Source organism: Pezoporus wallicus, unplaced genomic scaffold (assembly GCF_028554395.1).
Source record: "Pezoporus wallicus isolate ANWC-B61680 ecotype Strahan unplaced genomic scaffold, APGP_CSIRO_Pwel_v1 contig_6484, whole genome shotgun sequence".
Lineage (NCBI taxonomy): Eukaryota > Metazoa > Chordata > Aves > Psittaciformes > Psittacidae > Pezoporus > Pezoporus wallicus.
In genome coordinates this window covers 2,079,061-2,096,137 of record NW_026638903.1, presented here as the reverse complement: position 1 = coordinate 2,096,137, position 17,077 = coordinate 2,079,061, and the positions used below count along the sequence as shown (strand labels likewise).

Here is a 17,077-nt window from a genome sequence, read left to right as displayed (position 1 = left end):
TCCCTGCATGCACTGGTTGCTCCCGGCCCTAGCTGTTGGTATTTCTTATGGCAGAGCCGAAGGGTCAAGGCCAGGCAGGAGTGGGCCTTGTGGTGGACACAGGTGCCCTGTGGAGTTGATTGCTGTAATGTATTAGTGCTCCCAGAATAGCTTCCCATGAAATGGATTGACTTTTCATGGTTTTCTGTGAGTTACTCTCTCCTGAGTATTAAGACATTATTTCCTGCCTCCTTCCCTCTGCCTGAAGTTGAATGCAGCCTTTTTTTACTTGCCAGCATTAGTATTCCACTTAATAGATTTGTTAGGAATAATAGAGTAAAAATTGAGTATGTTTTTTTACAGTCTTATGTTTAGAGTATATTTGCTGTATGCTTTCTGTTCTGTCAAGGAGCCTCATGCACATGCAGATTAAAGTGGTGTCCCTTTAAAGTTATAGAGTAAAATTAGCATTAATGCTCACACCTGTAGGAAAGAGGTGAGAGCAAACCAAACCAGGAGGCAAAGAGGATAAAAGGCAGCAGCATGGCCTAGGAAGGCGAGTGTTGGGTTTCTTAGGATAGGATGAGAGTTAAAGGTGAAAATGGAGTTTCTGTGGTGTGAACAGAGGATTGCAAAGGTTTCTTTAGTTGAGATTCTGAGGTGTTTTGAACATCCTTTGAGTGAGGAGCAAGCCTGGGCTGTCTGCTTTCAATGTTGCTGTAAAATGAAGCAGTTGGCCCAAGGGCTGTGTCCACCTCTCCATTCTGTATTCATAAATGGTCCTGAAAGTATCTTTATCCATGCTGATGGTACTGCTTCTTTCATGGTGTACCATGAGTCCGGTAAGTGTGTGTAAGGGCTGCCAAGGCTTGTTCTTATAATGGGCTGGTATGTGGGGCATAAAGTGAGGACATACCCTTCCCTTCTCCTCCCTTTCCCCTTTAGTATATTGTCATGAAGCTATTCTGCTGCCTGAACTTAATTTCAAAGGACCATAGATGAGTGATAATACACACATACAGTCTCCTAGCTTTTCTGGTAGTGCCCTAGTGAGTTATTTGTTCTAGGGTATAGATGGAATAAAATTTTGTTACTGCTTACATTATTTGAAATAAATAGTCTGAGGCTTTATTAAATGTCCTTGTCTGTTAATCTTCCAAACTATGGTTCCTCCTGCTTTTCAGGAGTTTCTAAATATATGTCTTCATTCTGCAGGTGGGACTGATTTTAGAGGGGTTTGTTTCCTTATTGCCAAGAATTCTTCTAGTTTCCGGCTCTTGAGAGGGATTCCAAAAGCTCTTTGTCAGTGTCTATGCAGTTATCTTTTTCTTCCCCCCTTCTTTCCTTTTCAGATGTTGGCAGCATTCAGCAGTCAGAGGACAAGGTAAGCCTGTGTCTTCACGTTTGTTACGTGTGCAGATACAATGCTGCTGTAGTAGAAAGCCAGTTCAGGAGATGCAGATGTCTTTTTAAACTATGAAAGTGCTTAAACTTGCTGTGCCCTTAGAGAGTGACTGTCCCTTGCAATCTGGAAAATGAAACAGAATGCCAGGACTGAACTCCAGCAAGACAGTGGGGCTGGGAAACAATGTGGACAAATGCTGCCTATTGTGGAATAGCCCACAGTCTTTTTTTGTCTTAATGACGTATAACTTAGAGGTGCTAGATAAGGCTGCTTTAAAATCTTAAAGCAGCTTATTTAGGTAGTATCTCAGGCTATCCAGTGAGCATCTAGGTGTCTTTTGGGGCCTTCTTCTCCAGAGAGTGGTGCTCAGCCCTGAGAAGCAGTGGAGGGTACACTCATGGTTGGGAAGCTATAGCTGTGAAGTTTTCCACAACACTTTGCACTACACTGTTTCCTTGGTCTCTATCTGCAGCTGTTGGAGTACTTGGGAATGGTGATCTATGAAGCCCTGGACTGGGGAATCAGTGACCAAGTGGAGCGAGAACTGAGTGATCCTTTGGAGAAACTGCTGTACCTCATGTTGAAATTGGATGATGGGGCAATGAAACCAGCAGTCACCCTGCAGGATGTTATCAAGGTTTTCTTTTTCCCACTTAATAAATATAATAGCTTTAGAAGAGTTGAGGAACCATGCTGTTAACTAAGGGCAAGACCACTTCTGGGAAAAGGCTCAGCAGCTTGCTGGAGGGCACAGAGGGAGCATATGGCTTTCCAATCAGAGCAAAATCTCAAAACAAGTTTAAATGCACTCAAGTGCCTATGGAAAAGAAATAAGAAGGAAGATTGGACATGGCTCTTGTACAGCTGTATCTACAAAGCGCTTCTGTACATAGTCTTCAAATACCTAGAAGACTATGGATAATGGGAGGCGGGGGGGGGGGGGGGTGTCACTTGTCCTTACTGTTCAGTTTCTGCAAAAGCTGGGATTTGAATGTCTTGACTCAAACTAATATTTTCCTCTCAACCATAATTTAAAGGTATAAGAAACTTTCCATCTTGTGGAGAGCAAGATAAACAACACAGCTACTTACATTATTGTACATATAAGATGGGACATCTTGCTGCTTTGTTCCTCTGCATCTGCAATAGTGAGGAAGACTTTTTTTTTTTTAAGTATGGATTGAGAAAACTGAATCTTGCTTTATTCCATCCAAACATATTTTTCATTTCAAGATTTCTCTTAAATAGCTGCACTTCTTTCAGGCCTGTGAGGAGCACTTGTCCAGGTCTTCTGAGGCTACCAGCCATTACCAAATTACCTGTAGGAGACTGTTTACCGGGTATATGGAACTTAAGAAGCTTATAACTGTCATCCAGACCTCCAAAGAGGTACATTTGAGATCACTTCTTAGCTGCTATTCCCTCTGCATTCATACACTCACCTAGTTCTAAAGTAACCTTCCTGCTGCACTAAAAATAGAGTACCTAGCTGAAAGGTTATTTTCACAATGTGAAGGTCTACTGTTTTTGCACCATGTTAACAAGTTGTAGCTTTTGAAAGTTTAGGTGTCTGAGGCTTCTAGGCTTTTCAGATTAACATTAGTAATTGGTACTGAACAGTACAAGATCATGACTTCATGTGCTTCTTTCTCAGAGTCTGAGAAAAATGGATGTGGAAGGTATGGTGGAAAAGTCCCTTCAGAAGAAGGACAAACACTGGGTAAGGGATCTAATCCCTTCATAATGAGGGGGTGGAGTTTTTGTTTACCTTTGCTCTGTGGCTTTCCATTGACTCCTCTCTGAAAAGTAGAGCATGAAATCAAATGAAACTTGTTAGGTTGTTCAAAGCTTAAGTAGCTAAGGAGTTGTCTGCAAAACAATCTGGAGAGTGGACTTGAAGCTAAACCAATTTGTGTGTTAATCTCACATGGACATTTATTCCTCACAAAGATTGTCTTTGTGGTTCAACTTAAATAACTTCTAAAAATGAAGTTTGAGGCAGCCTTCAGAGTAAGTGTTTCTTCCTACAAGTGAGCCTCCAGCTCTTGGCAGCAACTGATATTTGCCAAAAGCAATCTCTTCCTCCCTTGTAGCTGGACTAAAAACTCCCAAAAAACTTCTGTTGGTGGCAGCACTGGGGTGGACTAGTTCACTCTTTCTGTGTGGAGTCCGTGCTGGTTCAGGGCTGGAGGGGACTGAAGGCCATTAGTTGTGTCCATCTTTGTGGTTGTGTAGCTCCAGCAGCTCAAACAAAGGGCTGAAGGAGGGCGAGGTTGGAGATGTACCTTCTGCTCACTGCCTTTCTTGTCTTTCCATCCTCTCCTTCCATAGATCTTGGACTCTGTTTGGGGTAAATAAAGCAACTTATTCTTTTCAAGGCCTTGCACAGTCAGGGCTCAGTCAGAAACAAATAGCTCTTCTGGCTGGAGCTCTGCCCAGCATAAACAAATGCACTGTAGTCTGTAGTCTGTGGAGGCAAACGGCAAGCCCCAGGAGACCCGTGGACTTGCTCCCTTTGTCTAAATAGCACTTGCTTTGAAGCTTGCTCAAACTATTTGTATGAAAATGTTTGTGAAATGTGTGTTTGGGCATATTCTCAATTTTGTGATCTATTAAAATAAACTGGCAAGCTAACTGAAACCACAAACTCATCAACTTCTACAGCTCTTTTCTGCAGGGAATACATGAATAAATACATGGGCTTTGCCATGTGGCCTGAAGGCCAGTGTATTTGGCCTCTGCTCCTTCAGGAGGCATGAATTCCAAAGCAGGATGTCTGTTGCAAGTCTTCTGCCTCTAGTTTCTAAGTCCCTAAGCACCAGTTGGTTGCATTGCTCTGACAAACTCTTAAGTTTAAAATAACCAGATTGCCAACTTCACTGGGATCCCACAGATTAGAGCTGATGCCTTAAGTGGTGCCAAGCAGATAATGCTCTCTTTGGGCCACACTTTTCTGTGTGGACTGCTACAATACAGGCCTTCTGAAACCTAGATCACAGCTTGATAGCATGTAGGCTCTGCAGAGCTTATCCATACATGTCACGAGACAATCTTTGCCTTGAAATCTAAGCAGTGAGAACATAGCTGTCTTGCCACTCATCTGTTGAACTGAAGGCAATGGGTTTAGAGTGTTGCAGCATTTTGTGTGACAATCCATGGAATGGCTGAAGGGGTAAGTTGAGGGAAGGTGCTTCATACTGTAAGTGGAAAAGGGAGAGGAGTTTAAGTCAAACTTTGTGCTGAGGCAGTGGTCTAAAATATTTTGCTTCCCTTTCACTGTTTATAATACAATCACTTGTTCTCGCTCAGTTTGCCTTTGGGATCCAGATAAACTGTTGACTTAGCACTTCCATTACAGTGTTGTTTAAACATGCTATTGAGTTGATTTATTTTTTTTTTCTGCTTTTAACTTTTGTTGGGTTACACTGCATGCCTGAGCATCCGCAGATATTAATACAGGAACAGGATGAGCAGATGTCAATTATCAGGTTTTGTCTCCAGGCTGAAACTGCTAATGTAGGCTGCTGGCAAGGTTGAAGTATGAGATACCCTTTTCGTTTATTTCTTTGTCTGTGGACCCTTCAGCCCTTGGTTTCTGAAAGTTCAGAGGATTTTAATGGTAAGATTAGGTATTTAATTCCTAAGGTTTTCTTGGATCAAATAATATGGAAAAGCTCTGGCACCTGGAGCACTAGCAGGAAGCATTCAGGTATTCAAGAAAATGGCTCCAGCTACCTGGCAGCAGAAGCTGTGTTTTGATAAAGTATGTTCATGAAGTTAATGACAAAATTTGGGAATAAGCCTGGTGAGCCAGCTCCCTTGTTGTAAATTAACTTCTGCAAAGATAAGCAATTCTCTGCTGTGGTACTGGGCCCTAATCTGGCAGTGAGTTGAAAGTAGTGTTAAGGACACACTTTTGTATTTCTGAATGACTTCAGCTGCTAAGTTTGCCCTGTTACATGGAGGGATGGGATGGGATCTACTCCCATGTGTTCTAGCCAGTTGTTGACTAGGCCCTAACTGGTTTCTCTGAGGCATTCCTGTGGCCCACTGTTGTTCACGAGCTGCAGAATGGTGTGAAGCTGCGTAAAGCTACTGAGCGACCACAGCATCGCTTGCCTCCAGCAGAACGTATCCGTTCTCCCTATGAATTACTTTTGGATGATATTCAGTGCAAGAGGTTCACCCTTCGGAAGGTGAGTGACTGGAGTTAATGGACAACTTTGAAACCACCTGTTCTACCTCATTTCTAAACAGTATTTGTTGAGACCTCTCCTCCAGAAGACTGGCTTTCTCAAAGGTACTTCCAAGTCCAGAAGCATCTGGACTTAGAAGTACCCTCTCAGCTGCAACTCAGCATTAATTCACCCTGTTTGTCCACTCAGGTTCTTAATTTGCTGTAACTTTTTAAGTTGGGGGTATCCACTCTTTCTTAAAGCTGGATGGTGAACATTTTCTCCCTCCAGGGGTCAGCGACTCCCTTTCCTGGAACAATTGTGTTGCCTTGCATGCAGCAGTTTCATGAAATGCTTTTGCCCACTTATGCTTCCCACCTTGGACACTCGTGTCCTCCCAGGCTCCTTGAGCTGAGCTGTACCTGGCATCTCTCACTTGTTTCCTTGCCTTCCCAGATATGGGATATGTGCAAGTGCAAAAGCACTTTTGAGTCCTTTGCTCAGCCTCAGCCAGAGGATTCTAGGCAGTGTACATGAGCTACTGCAGGAGTTTACTCGGGGTAAAAAAAATGCTGATTCCCTTCCGGGGCAGCTGCTGTGCTGACTCCAGTGGCAGGAGCTTCCAACAATGTGGCTGGTTGGTGAAGATGACCAGATACAAAAATGTCTGGGATGTCTCTAAAGGCTTGTGATGCTGTTCACTTGCTGCAGCTTGAGCTGGGAATGATGAGCGGATCTAAAACACTGGCATAAGGCTTTGTGGCATTGGCATGCTATGCAAACAGACGCCTTGGCAGAAGATGAGACAACTCTACTTGTAATGAAGAGTATTTTTAAAAGTGAAAACTTTGCATACAGCACTAGGCATTGGCTTTTTTTCTCCTTGTTGGTGCTGCTAGAGGGCAGGGGGGGGTTAGAAGTCTCAGCTAAAGCCTATACCTTTATAAAATCCAAGCTCTTGTTTGTCTTGACTGTGACTCCAGCCTCCAGATAAAGCTATGACATTTCTCTAGAGGTGATATCTTCATTGATGTATAAATGAATAGTAGTGGAAAGGAGACAGTACATCGTAACTACTTATGTTCCTTGCAATGCACTGTGTATCAATGCACTGTGCAGTACAGAGCCATAACTCAAGGTGGCAGGATGAGCTGGGTCTTTATTTTATTTCCTTTTTCTATTTTTTTTTTTTGTGGTTGACAGAGAAGCACAAACATGCTTGAAGAGTAGTAGTCAGAAATGCTAGAAGAAAGCATAGTGCTACTGCTCAGGTCTTTGTGAAGGCTCTTAAGCAAGGATTTCCCCATCAGCTATTGTAAAGCTTCTCTAGCAAACAGTACTCTAATTTGCAAATGAATGAAAACTACAGCTATTGTGGGAAGCTGTAGTGTTTTTCTACCTGCACTCCCACCTGTTCGGAAGCTGTACACACAGGGAAATTAAATGGCATAGCCTCAAAGTAAGAATAAGTGAAATGAGGCAGCTAAAGACATGCATGTGCAACTTTACTTCTGTCAGCTCTCTCCTATGCAGCAAGCACAGGGCTTGATGATGGAGACAGTCTGCCTCCTGTGAATACCTGCTCTGCAATTCTATCTTGCTGTTGTTCTAGTTTGTGTAGGACTGTAAGCCAGTCTCTGGCTTACGTATAGCTTATGTATACAACTTATGCATGTATATATAGCTTATGCGTGCAGCTGCCTGCTTCTACTGTTCCTGTTACAGTCTTGTTAACCCATTCAGTTACTCTCCACACTGGAGCCAACTTGTTGCTGAATGTGATCCTGCTTGTCAGGATCATTCCTGATATTAAAATTTGAGTACAATGTTATTTAGTGTCTTTTCAGATCAGTTCACAAGCTAGAAGGCTGTATGCTTCTTGTGCAAGCCTCGTAAATCTGTCTCTACCAAACCCCATGTAAATTAATTTCATAATTCTTCGCTTCCCAACTCAGTTTTGTTATGCCTTTCCCACCTCCTCATTCCCAAATCCTGATTTGAGTAATTGAGTGTGCCACTGAATAGGACTGTGTATCAGGAGCAGAGAAAGAACTGTTGTTTAAGCATAATTTCTGTTCTTTCAGGTGATCGAGCAGAAACACAGGACCCCCAAAGCTGATGTAGCTGTCCCCAAGCCTCATCTGAAACCTGTAGGTAACCTGGTGCTGCATCAAGTGATAGCAAAACAAGATGATTTTGCAGCTGACAGGATAACTTCTAGGAATACAGAGTTACTGGTTTGGGTTTGGGAGGAGGGTATATTAATCATGCTTAACTTTTGGGCACACCCTACTGCCAAAATGTGTGGTTAGGAAAATGGGAGGTGACATCTGCATAGAAGAAAGATGGTCAATCTCCCTAATTCCTCCACTGTTTCTCCCATTTGGAACATTCTGTGGTCCTGAAAGTACTCCTGGAGTTCTCCATTTCAAATTTGAGAGTTGCTAAAGTATTCTAGTATGCATTATCTAGAATTTCCTTTGTGTGCAGGGTCCAGTGAGTGAGAGGCACTTGTTAAAACAGTGCCATTGCTGAAGAAATAGTTCTGTTGCCACTTTGCTCTTGACTTTTTCTTGTCCTGTGTTTTGCTTCTAGGTGCTGGAGAGGAAGCTGAAAGAGCATATGCCACAGGAGTCCAACTGGCATGAACAGCTCATGGTGAAAGTAAAACAACTGCAGAAGCTTCAGTCATCAGCAGCAAGGGAAAATGGGAGCAGGTCCAAAGGTACCTGCTACAAAGTGACCTATCAAGCATGCAAGTAAAGTCAGTGTTAATTAAAAGTAATAGATGGCTTTTGAAATGGAAGGCCACTCATCTTTTCCAGAGCATGTAAAATGCAAGGGAGGTGGGATGCAAATTTTGTGTGATAGAGGTGGTATGGCATAAGAATGGTTCTTTCTAGAAAATCTGTTTATGGGTTATTAAGTCTCAAAAGATGTTTCAACTTACCCTTTATTAAATGGAAGTTCAAATTTGTCTGTCCACTAAGTGAAAGAGCAAGATTTTGACCATTACCTAAGGCTAAAAGATTGTTACTAGCATGACAAATTCTAGCCAAATATCAAATTCTGATGTGTGGATATCAAATTTGTTATTTTGTCACAGCACGATACCTTTATCTTGTCTGTGTATATGGGGGTTTTTGTTCCCCTCTCCCATGCAGAAACGCTTGTGACACTAAGTACTGCCTTGAAATCTCCAAGCAATAGTTTCCAGACTCTCCAGGATGACAGTACAGCGTTTAAAATTGTCGACACTACAAGACAGCAGCTGGGACCAGGATTTCAGGTAAGGCTTCAAGTGAAAGGAGTCTGGAGAGGCACTAGATCTGCATACACATGTAGGTTGGGACATCAGGTCCAAATCCCAGTGTGGGCAATCTTGTCTCTTCAAAGTGAAGGAATGTGGTATTATTAGGTTCCCTGAAGTCCTTCCTGCTACAGAAGCTCATGCCATGTTTAAACACTCCTTTCTGTGGCATGATAGCAGTCTATAGAGCCAAGGCCTGCTCTGGTCTCTTAAATCTGGATCCTGCAGAAGTTTTAATGTTCATAGGAGTGATTGTCCTGTCCTCTGGCCTACAGGAAAACACTCTGAACCTGCCCTCCAGCTCCTGGCTTGCCTCAACTAGGTCAGCAGTAGTATCCAGCAACAGTGCAGGTCAGTGTACTTCTAGCTGCACGTTTAGACCATGTGTCAGTGGCCTGCTGGGTTCCCAAAGCCTTACATTGTGCTCACTGTACCCTTTGATCACCTGAAAGCAGTTTAACAGGAGAAGCTCCAATGCTGAGTAATGCTTCTGGGGAGGTGCCCTTAGAAAACCATTGCTCTGCAGTTGACTGAAGCTTGTATAGCTCCTGCAGCTTCAAAACAATGATAGCGTGTCCCCAAAGGCCTAACTGGAATCCACAGTAGAAGCTAAATGGGTATTTTGAAAGTTCAAGTAGAAAGTGCACCACTTGATACTATTAAACTAAATAGTGCTAATGAAACCTTGTCACTGCCTCCTAACCAGCATAATTACTGTAACCTCTGCTTTTTGTTATCTGAGCTAATGGGTGTTGAGGGAGAGAAATGTAAGCCTTGCCACCTTCGGAAGGCAGTGTAATGCTTTTAAGCATTCAGCTTTTGGGGTGAATACTCGGGGACTGCCTGCTGGTTTTCTATACCCTCAAACTCTCTTCCTCTCCAGGTCTTGCTGCAAGTTGCACAGGTCCTCCTGTGAGTGCACCCACACTAGCAGACGTTAAATGTAATGGCTTTCTGAATGCTGGCCAAATGCAGCTGCCTCCTTACAGAGGAAGGTCCAAATCTGTAGAGAGAGGCCTTCAAAGCAACAAGCTTGTAAGTCCAGCATGTCAGCTAGCACGCCTGGTCTGATACATGTGGTAATGACCAGAGCTTGCACCTTGATCTCTGTGCAAGCAGTAAGCATGTTTTGTGGTTTTCATCTTGCACCATATTGTATACTGATATTAAGCTGATACATTATTCACTCCTTGGAGATGCTTAATTGAACACTGGACGCTCTACTGTCTTTTTGGAGGCTTCCCAGTTTGCGTGATAGGAAATAGAGTTGCTCCTCATACAAAAAGGGAAAAATACCACTGCATTACTTGAAAGTGTCTGTCAAGGCTTCCTCAAGCAGACTGCGGGGCTGTTTGTGCTTTTTCCTTCTCCTCTCATTCATTTTAGATTCTGATACAGTCACAAACTTTTAAATATATGTGGTACTGAAGTTATCAGGATTTGAATGACTGTTGTGGGAGCGATGATGTGTTTTGTGTGCACCTGTGCAGCCTTCTGAATTATGGCCTCACCTGATGAAGTGTGCTGTGCCCTTGCCTCCTTTCCTTCTGCATCTCCTGCACCACCCTGGCAAGTCTCTAAACTGGCCATAACTCTGTGTGACCTCTTCATTCAGTAGTGAATGCAGGTGGGCTGGGCTCCCCACCTGGGGATAAAAGCACTGTTGTCTCCTGGTTAATCACCACACCATAGCTGCCATTGGTGTGGGGCTAGTGAGTCTTGAGAAAGAGCAGGCAAGAGAGTGTTATGCTGTGGAAAGGGATCCTGTACCAAAGAGGGGCCAGGAGGCCATCCGTGCTGTGATCTGTACCAAAGGGTAAAATTCCCTGAAGGCTGGCTCTGGACATGGTATTAACTACTGTGGGTACCGAGTGACCTGGTTACCTAATGAGGTGTCAGGAAGTTGCTTGAAAACTGTAGCAACCACTAAAACCCCTGTAGTAGTCCCTTTGCTAGTATTATCAAAGAGTCAACTGATGTTCCTCATCACTGGCAAAGCTGAGTTTTGGGGACAGATGCTCCTGAGCCTTTTGGAACTGAGTTTTGAGCGTGACCTCCTCAGGTATCTACTTGTTTCAGCTTTCTCTGAATGCTTAACTTCTGTCTTTTTGATAGGACTCTCCTACAAAGTGGCCAACACCTACCATTGCTGAGCTGATTGGAACCAGATATGCAGTGATGGTGCTGGAAGGGCAAGGCTTCCTCCAAGGAGGTAGTGATGGCGTCTTTCCAAAAGCAAAGGTATGTTTCTTCTCTTTCTCTTTGTGTTGTCCTTGCCTTTTCAAAAGCTGACTGGATTCATGGCCCTTTAGTGCTGAACTCTGAGGTGCTCTGTCTTAAGATATCCTGTTCATACAGCTGATCCATGTTTGGCCATAGGCTGTAAAAATCTTTTAATACATTGTGTTTGGCCCTAGGCTGTAAAAATCTTTTAACACATTGTGTGGTAATGGCTTCTAATCAAGCTTAAGCTGTGTGAGTTGTGTAGAAAGTAACTCAGCCTTTGCTTGATGCTTCTTGTACTATTATTTCCATGCTAGGAGAGCAGACTGCCAAGTCTGTTGGCCAGCTCTGAAATCACAGTAACTAGCTGGGGTTTGGTACTGCTAAACAGACAAAGGCTCTTGACTCGGGCTCCCACACCTGAGTTATGCTGACTGTGAAGGCAGCTGAATTGCTGAGTGAAGGCAGAGGTCAGTGAGATGAGGGCAGGGTGATCTGCAATCCTGTTGGCTGTCCACTCTGCTCAACTGCTGGCTTATTCATTGAGCCCCTTTAGATAGGGTGTTGTAACCAGTCCTGCTATAACAGATGTTGTGAGTACAAGGCCTATACACCACAGATGTGAGGAAGTCTGTGCTACTTGGCTTCAGGGTCAGCTTCTTGCCCTCACTTATTTAGCAGTACAGGCAGAGCCAAAGGGTTCTACTAGCAGAGCTGTGCTGCTGCCACAATCTGTCTGATGGTCCTGAGACTGAATCCTTGTGTTCTTCTTGCCTAGTAGTTACTAACCCTGCTTTAACTTGCCTGCTGCCTGCCTATTCTAAAATGGCTCTCTTACTCTCTTTGTTGTCGCTGCTGAAGTTTTTTTTAGCTTTCTCAAGCTCTGCTTCTCAAGATAATATCACTTCTGACTGCCAGCTGTGTATGAATGTATTCCTTTTTTTATAAAGTTCAAGTGACTCATCAGCTTCCTTATGACTCATTTTTTGCTTCAGGATTTGATTGCAATTTGCCCTAACTTAATCTCTTTGGGACTGCTGCAGTCTACCTCAAAGAATGTCTCTCTTCTTCTCTCTGTCTTAACTAGCTACTGTTACACTCTTGCACAATACAGCTATTGTTTGCTCAAGAGAGCTTTTTTAACACTCCTGTTGTCTGGCAGCTGCCCCAAACCTCTGCATCATAAAAACACTGGCCTACAAGTAAGACCTTTTTTGCCTTTTTAGCTTTTATAATTCTTGGGTCTTTGCTATCCTTTACCGGATCTCTGTTATTGTATGTGAATCTAAAGCCTTTAGAAGGTTGGTTTATATGCTTGCTCTTTGGCAGGCAGTGGATACTGTTGGCACAAAGATATTTACCATTTGCATTCACAAGTAATTTTTCTTTCCACAGATCTGTTTCAGCTGCCATAAGCAGATGTTCCTTAAGTGGCCTTACAGCTGTTACCTCTGCAGCAGGTGAGCTGGTACAAAAGGACTGAATAAGGAGGGGAAAAAAGAGTAAAGAAACAGTGCTGAAAAGTACTCTGTATTCTAACAGTTGCAGAACTGGATAGGAGCAGATTGCTGAGCCCTTCAGTTTTGTCTTAATGCACAAGCCAGGTTGAAGTGTCTACAGCTGCAGAGGATGTGGAAAAACTTGCCTCTGAAGTGATATCTCTATTTTAACTCTTAGTATTAAGCTAGCAATAACCAAATATATTGTGCATGTGTTAGATTAAATTTCTCTGAGATCGTGCTCTGCATTCTGCTCTAAAGCCTGGATTTAACTTCTGTCAGGGGCTTGAGCAGATTCTGGGAGAGGCTGTGCACCAGAATATTCTGGTGAGGACTGAAAAAGTGAACTTCAGACCCTGTGACTGGGAAAGGAGTTGGACCTACTTGTATCCACTTATTTGTCTGAGGGTTTTTGTTCATGGGAGGGCAAAAGAGGAACTTCACGCTCATCAAGGCTCTTCTTAAATCTATTTGAAGCACTGAATTGATTAGAAGCAACGAGTAAGCCATTGGAAACTGAGTAACTTGCTGGTGGTAGTGCTGGATGAAAAGTATTGGGTGTTTGCAGTTAAAGCCTTCAAACTATGTATGCTTCATTTCAGATCTGCATTTGTACATCATTTCAGATTATTTTAATTAGGATAAATAGGAAGGTTGGCAAACTGAGTAGTCCTAAGCTTGCTTACTTTGCCATCAAGTGATTGTGCCACAGTCACAGATTAAGACTTCCCTGGGAGAGTCACCCTTAGCTGCAGTTTTGGTATTTTCATGGAGCTTTGCTCAAATGATAATACTGGGAACTATTTTTCTCTTAGTGTTGTCTGCTGTGACTGCTGCATCAAGGTAAATCAAGTCTTTACAACAGCATATGGATGTTCTACATTTTCTGTTTTCCCTGCACCTCACCTAGTCATAAGAAGCTTTCTGTCATCCCACTCATACCTCAGGTGTACACTCTAGCTTGTTTCTGAGAATAAAGGAGAGGGAATACTACAAGGTGCAAAAGCAGCCAGGGTGCCACAGACATATCTTGTCATATTTGGCTAACACAGCTCTGGTTTCTTTTTCTTTCACCCTGTGTAAAGTGGTTGGGATTACTCTGTGCTCTATTTATACAAGGGTCAGAAAGTTCACTGCTTTAATGTCTATCTTCTAAGTGCACCAATAAATCAATTGCATGCCATGTGAATTTTCCTGCTAAGGAGGCGCATATGTTTTCCCTGAGAACTCAGGTGACTTGTGTTGTGATTCCAGATGTCCATGCCCTTCAGAACATGTGTACATCTCCCACTTCACTTTCTGAAACTTCTGAGACTCTCCAGAGAGGAGGACCCAGCTACTCAAGAGCAGAAGAGCTTAGAGCTGCTGCATGAAATAGAGCACTGGGAGTATTCTGGGTAAGCTGCGACAGGGATGTTCTGGTTTGCCTTAAAAGATGTTGCCTGCATAAGCAAGTCTACAAACATGCTTACAGCAGTATGTAGTATTGTGCTGGTCAGCTGAATGTTATGCTGAATGACTGGTTTAGCCACTCATCTAACTAGTCTGCTGTTCTCTGGAAGTATCAATTTTGGATGACCAAAATGGAGGATGCGTAGGTGAAATCCATTTTGCTTTGAGCTAACAGGCTTCTGACTTGGGTTCAGAAGTTTCCATATTAGTCCAGACATAGAAGGTTCCTTGTGACAGCTTCATTTGTATGAGAATTTCCAGACCCTATTATACTCTATCCCCTGCAGCCAGAGGTCTGTCACTACAACCCAAAAGAGCCCCCTTCTACCTAGTGTGCTAATGGTCTCAGCTGCAAGTGCCTGAAGAGTAATGCCACAGATGGCTTCTCACTCCCTCCAGATATACACAGACACCCCTTCCTTTTTGTCCACAGAAAGGGAACTATTTCAAAAAGAGCTTTTGACAGTTCTGGGTGGAAAAGAAAGATCTTTTGGGTATAAGTACAGTATCTAGGGACTGAAAACATGTATTATCTCTTATCTTTCCAAATCAGTTATATGTTGTACTGCAGGAACAGGCATCTTTTCTCTCTGAACCCATTCTTTAATGGGTCAAAGTCACAGCAGTTTCTGGTTCAAAGGCTTGTACTTCAGTTGCCAAAGATCAGAGGTAGTGTTTACTACTGAAGCTAGCTATGTGGGGTGGTGGTTTGGTCTGTCTTATAATGCAGGTGCTGCAGAAGAGGTCTGAGTGACTGCATTACTGCCATACTTCAGGATGGCAAAAAAAAAAACAAACCCAAACATACAGGATAAGGATGTAGCCATAACCTTGGATCAACCAGATACCCATTAGCCCTCAGCCCTTTGGCTGGCATACGGTCAAGAGAGAGAAGGGGTCAGTAAATTAACCTGTTTTGGTGCTTAGTAGCCTTTGTAAGTGAAGCTGGCTGCTCTGTTGAACTCGTACATCTAGCTGAATCACTTAACAGTGTTGGACCACAGAAGGGGGGAAGGGTGGAAGAGTGCTATGTCCTGCAACAAAAACCTGTGCTAGCTTTCCTGCTTTTCTTTTTCCCCTCTCCCACTCCAGTGTACCTGTTACTTTGGAACCCCATTGCCTAGCACGGCCTCTGTGCTGTTACACAGGGCCTGTGGCAGACTGGCTGACTGCAGACATCTGTAGACAATGTGAGCAGTATCTGCTGAACATGGCTTCCAGTCAACAGCAGAGCATCCCTCTCAGGAGAGCTTCCTGTCCTTGAACCAAATTGGAATGACTCTACTATACGTTTGTCCTGTCACTTGTTCTGTACCTGAAGTAAATGCAATGGCTTCATGCACCCACAGACATAAAGGCCTGAATACAAGACCTCCCTGCTGGTTAGTCTAAGTGGGAAGCACAATTGGTATATATGTATTGTGAAGTATGATAAAGCTTTGTGGCTTTTAGAATTGTTTTAATTCTTTTTGTGTTTTTGAGGAAAATAAAAGTTGAAGCACTGTCATGCCTCTAGCCTTTCCTTCTTTGCACCTGCAGTTACTGTTCTGTGGCATTGTTTGCATTCATTGCTGAGCAGACTTTGTGCTATGTAAGAACTCTTAACCTAAAACTCTGTCACAGAGAAGCTTAAGAAGTGAAGCTCTTGGTTATTTGTTGATATTACCATACATTTTGAAAACACTTAGTCCTTCCTGCTAACTCGCTAGAAAGCACTTAAAACTCACTGCTCTGCATGTAACACTTCTGATGGCTGTCAGGCAGCCTGCTCAGTCTGCTTGCTTGGGAAGCTAGCTCTTGATTTGGTTTTTGTTTGTGTGCTCTCAGTGCTTTGCCACCATAGCTCTTCAGTACGTGTCACTGAATTACGTAGTATATCTCAATGCCAGCATCACCTGAAGGGCAGATTGTTCTCAACAGATTATTGCTCTCTGTATTGGTCTTAAGCTTTACTCTAAGTTACACAATTATGATGTATGACATTCTAGAAAAATACTGGTAAATTCATTGTGTGGTTAAAACAAAATGTGATATGTGATTGTCTGCTTCTCAGGAATTGCTGGTGCGGAAGGGGTATAGGTGCTCAGATGGAGTTCTCCCTGGTGTGTTTTGCAGGGCCTGGTTAGGCAGTGTTGAAGGATACGATGGACTTGTAGCTGGAATGAGTCATGTTGAAGAAAATAATGACTGAGAAGGGCCAGTCCTTCCATGAGATGAGAAGGGAAGAAAGACATGTTTAAGCTGAGCCCAAGGTCTGCATCCAAACTGCCAGAAGGGTCAATACCTCCAGCTGCTTTGTGTTGGCCTAACTCTGCTTCCTCTCATCTGTCTGTCTGCAAGCTGATGCCTACTTGCAGGTTTGGGCAAGCTCAGTGAGTAAATGAATGTGGGGAAGCTGGAGCTTGTGCTTCCTTTTGGAGAAAGTTCAAGTGTTCCTCTTCCTTGAGTCAATTAGGAGGGGTGCAGCCTGCCTGCCCAGGTCCTCTCCTGTGTGTGCTAATTGCTGGTGCTGCTGGGAGGCACATCCATATCAGGCAGGTGGGCTCCTTGTAGGCTTCAGGGAATGGCAGCCAAGCCGCAGCTGCGCTTGCTGGCAAGATGGGTACAGCACAGGGCCAGGGGCAGGAGGTGCTCTTGGACGCTTGCTGAGTGAGGTAGTTTAGAGAGAGCTAGAAATGAGCCTGCAGAGCAAAGGTGGTTCTAGGTTCTGTCTCTTGTATACCTGCTGTGGTGCCATATGGGCTCTTCTTACTGGCTTTTTCTCTTCTTGCCTTGTGGCCGTGAGTGGAGTGATGAAATGCCCTCACTGGCAGAACAAACAGGCAAAAGGGCGTGGGAGGTGGATGCTAAGGGGCAGCCTGACCTTCCCTGCCCCTGACCTAGTGAGCTGTCAGTAAGACCCATGTTCCCATCACTCCTCTACTATACTGGTTGCACTGGCATATAGTAGACTAGTGAAACCTCTGTCCACCTGTACAGGAGTGACATCTAGTCCTCTTTCAACTCTGGCGTGCAGCCATTACTTACCTTTGTC

General features: G+C 43.6%; 1 protein-coding gene across 1 annotated transcript; it reads left to right on the top strand.

The window, feature by feature from the left end:
• Nucleotides 1-568: 568 nt before the first annotated feature.
• LOC130601206 (protein spire homolog 1-like) lies at nt 569-15,560 on the top strand. The gene is made up of 16 exons (XM_057413125.1): nt 569-821; nt 1,332-1,363; nt 1,857-2,021; nt 2,648-2,773; nt 3,039-3,104; nt 5,419-5,580; nt 7,644-7,709; nt 8,155-8,284; nt 8,724-8,848; nt 9,145-9,220; nt 9,753-9,904; nt 10,985-11,110; nt 12,488-12,552; nt 13,407-13,434; nt 13,846-13,988; nt 15,136-15,560. Exons 1-16 carry the CDS (start codon nt 581-583, stop codon nt 15,305-15,307), a joined length of 1,875 nt encoding a protein of 624 aa, XP_057269108.1. The 5' UTR covers nt 569-580; the 3' UTR covers nt 15,308-15,560.
• The last annotated feature ends 1,517 nt before the right edge of the window (nt 15,561-17,077 follow it).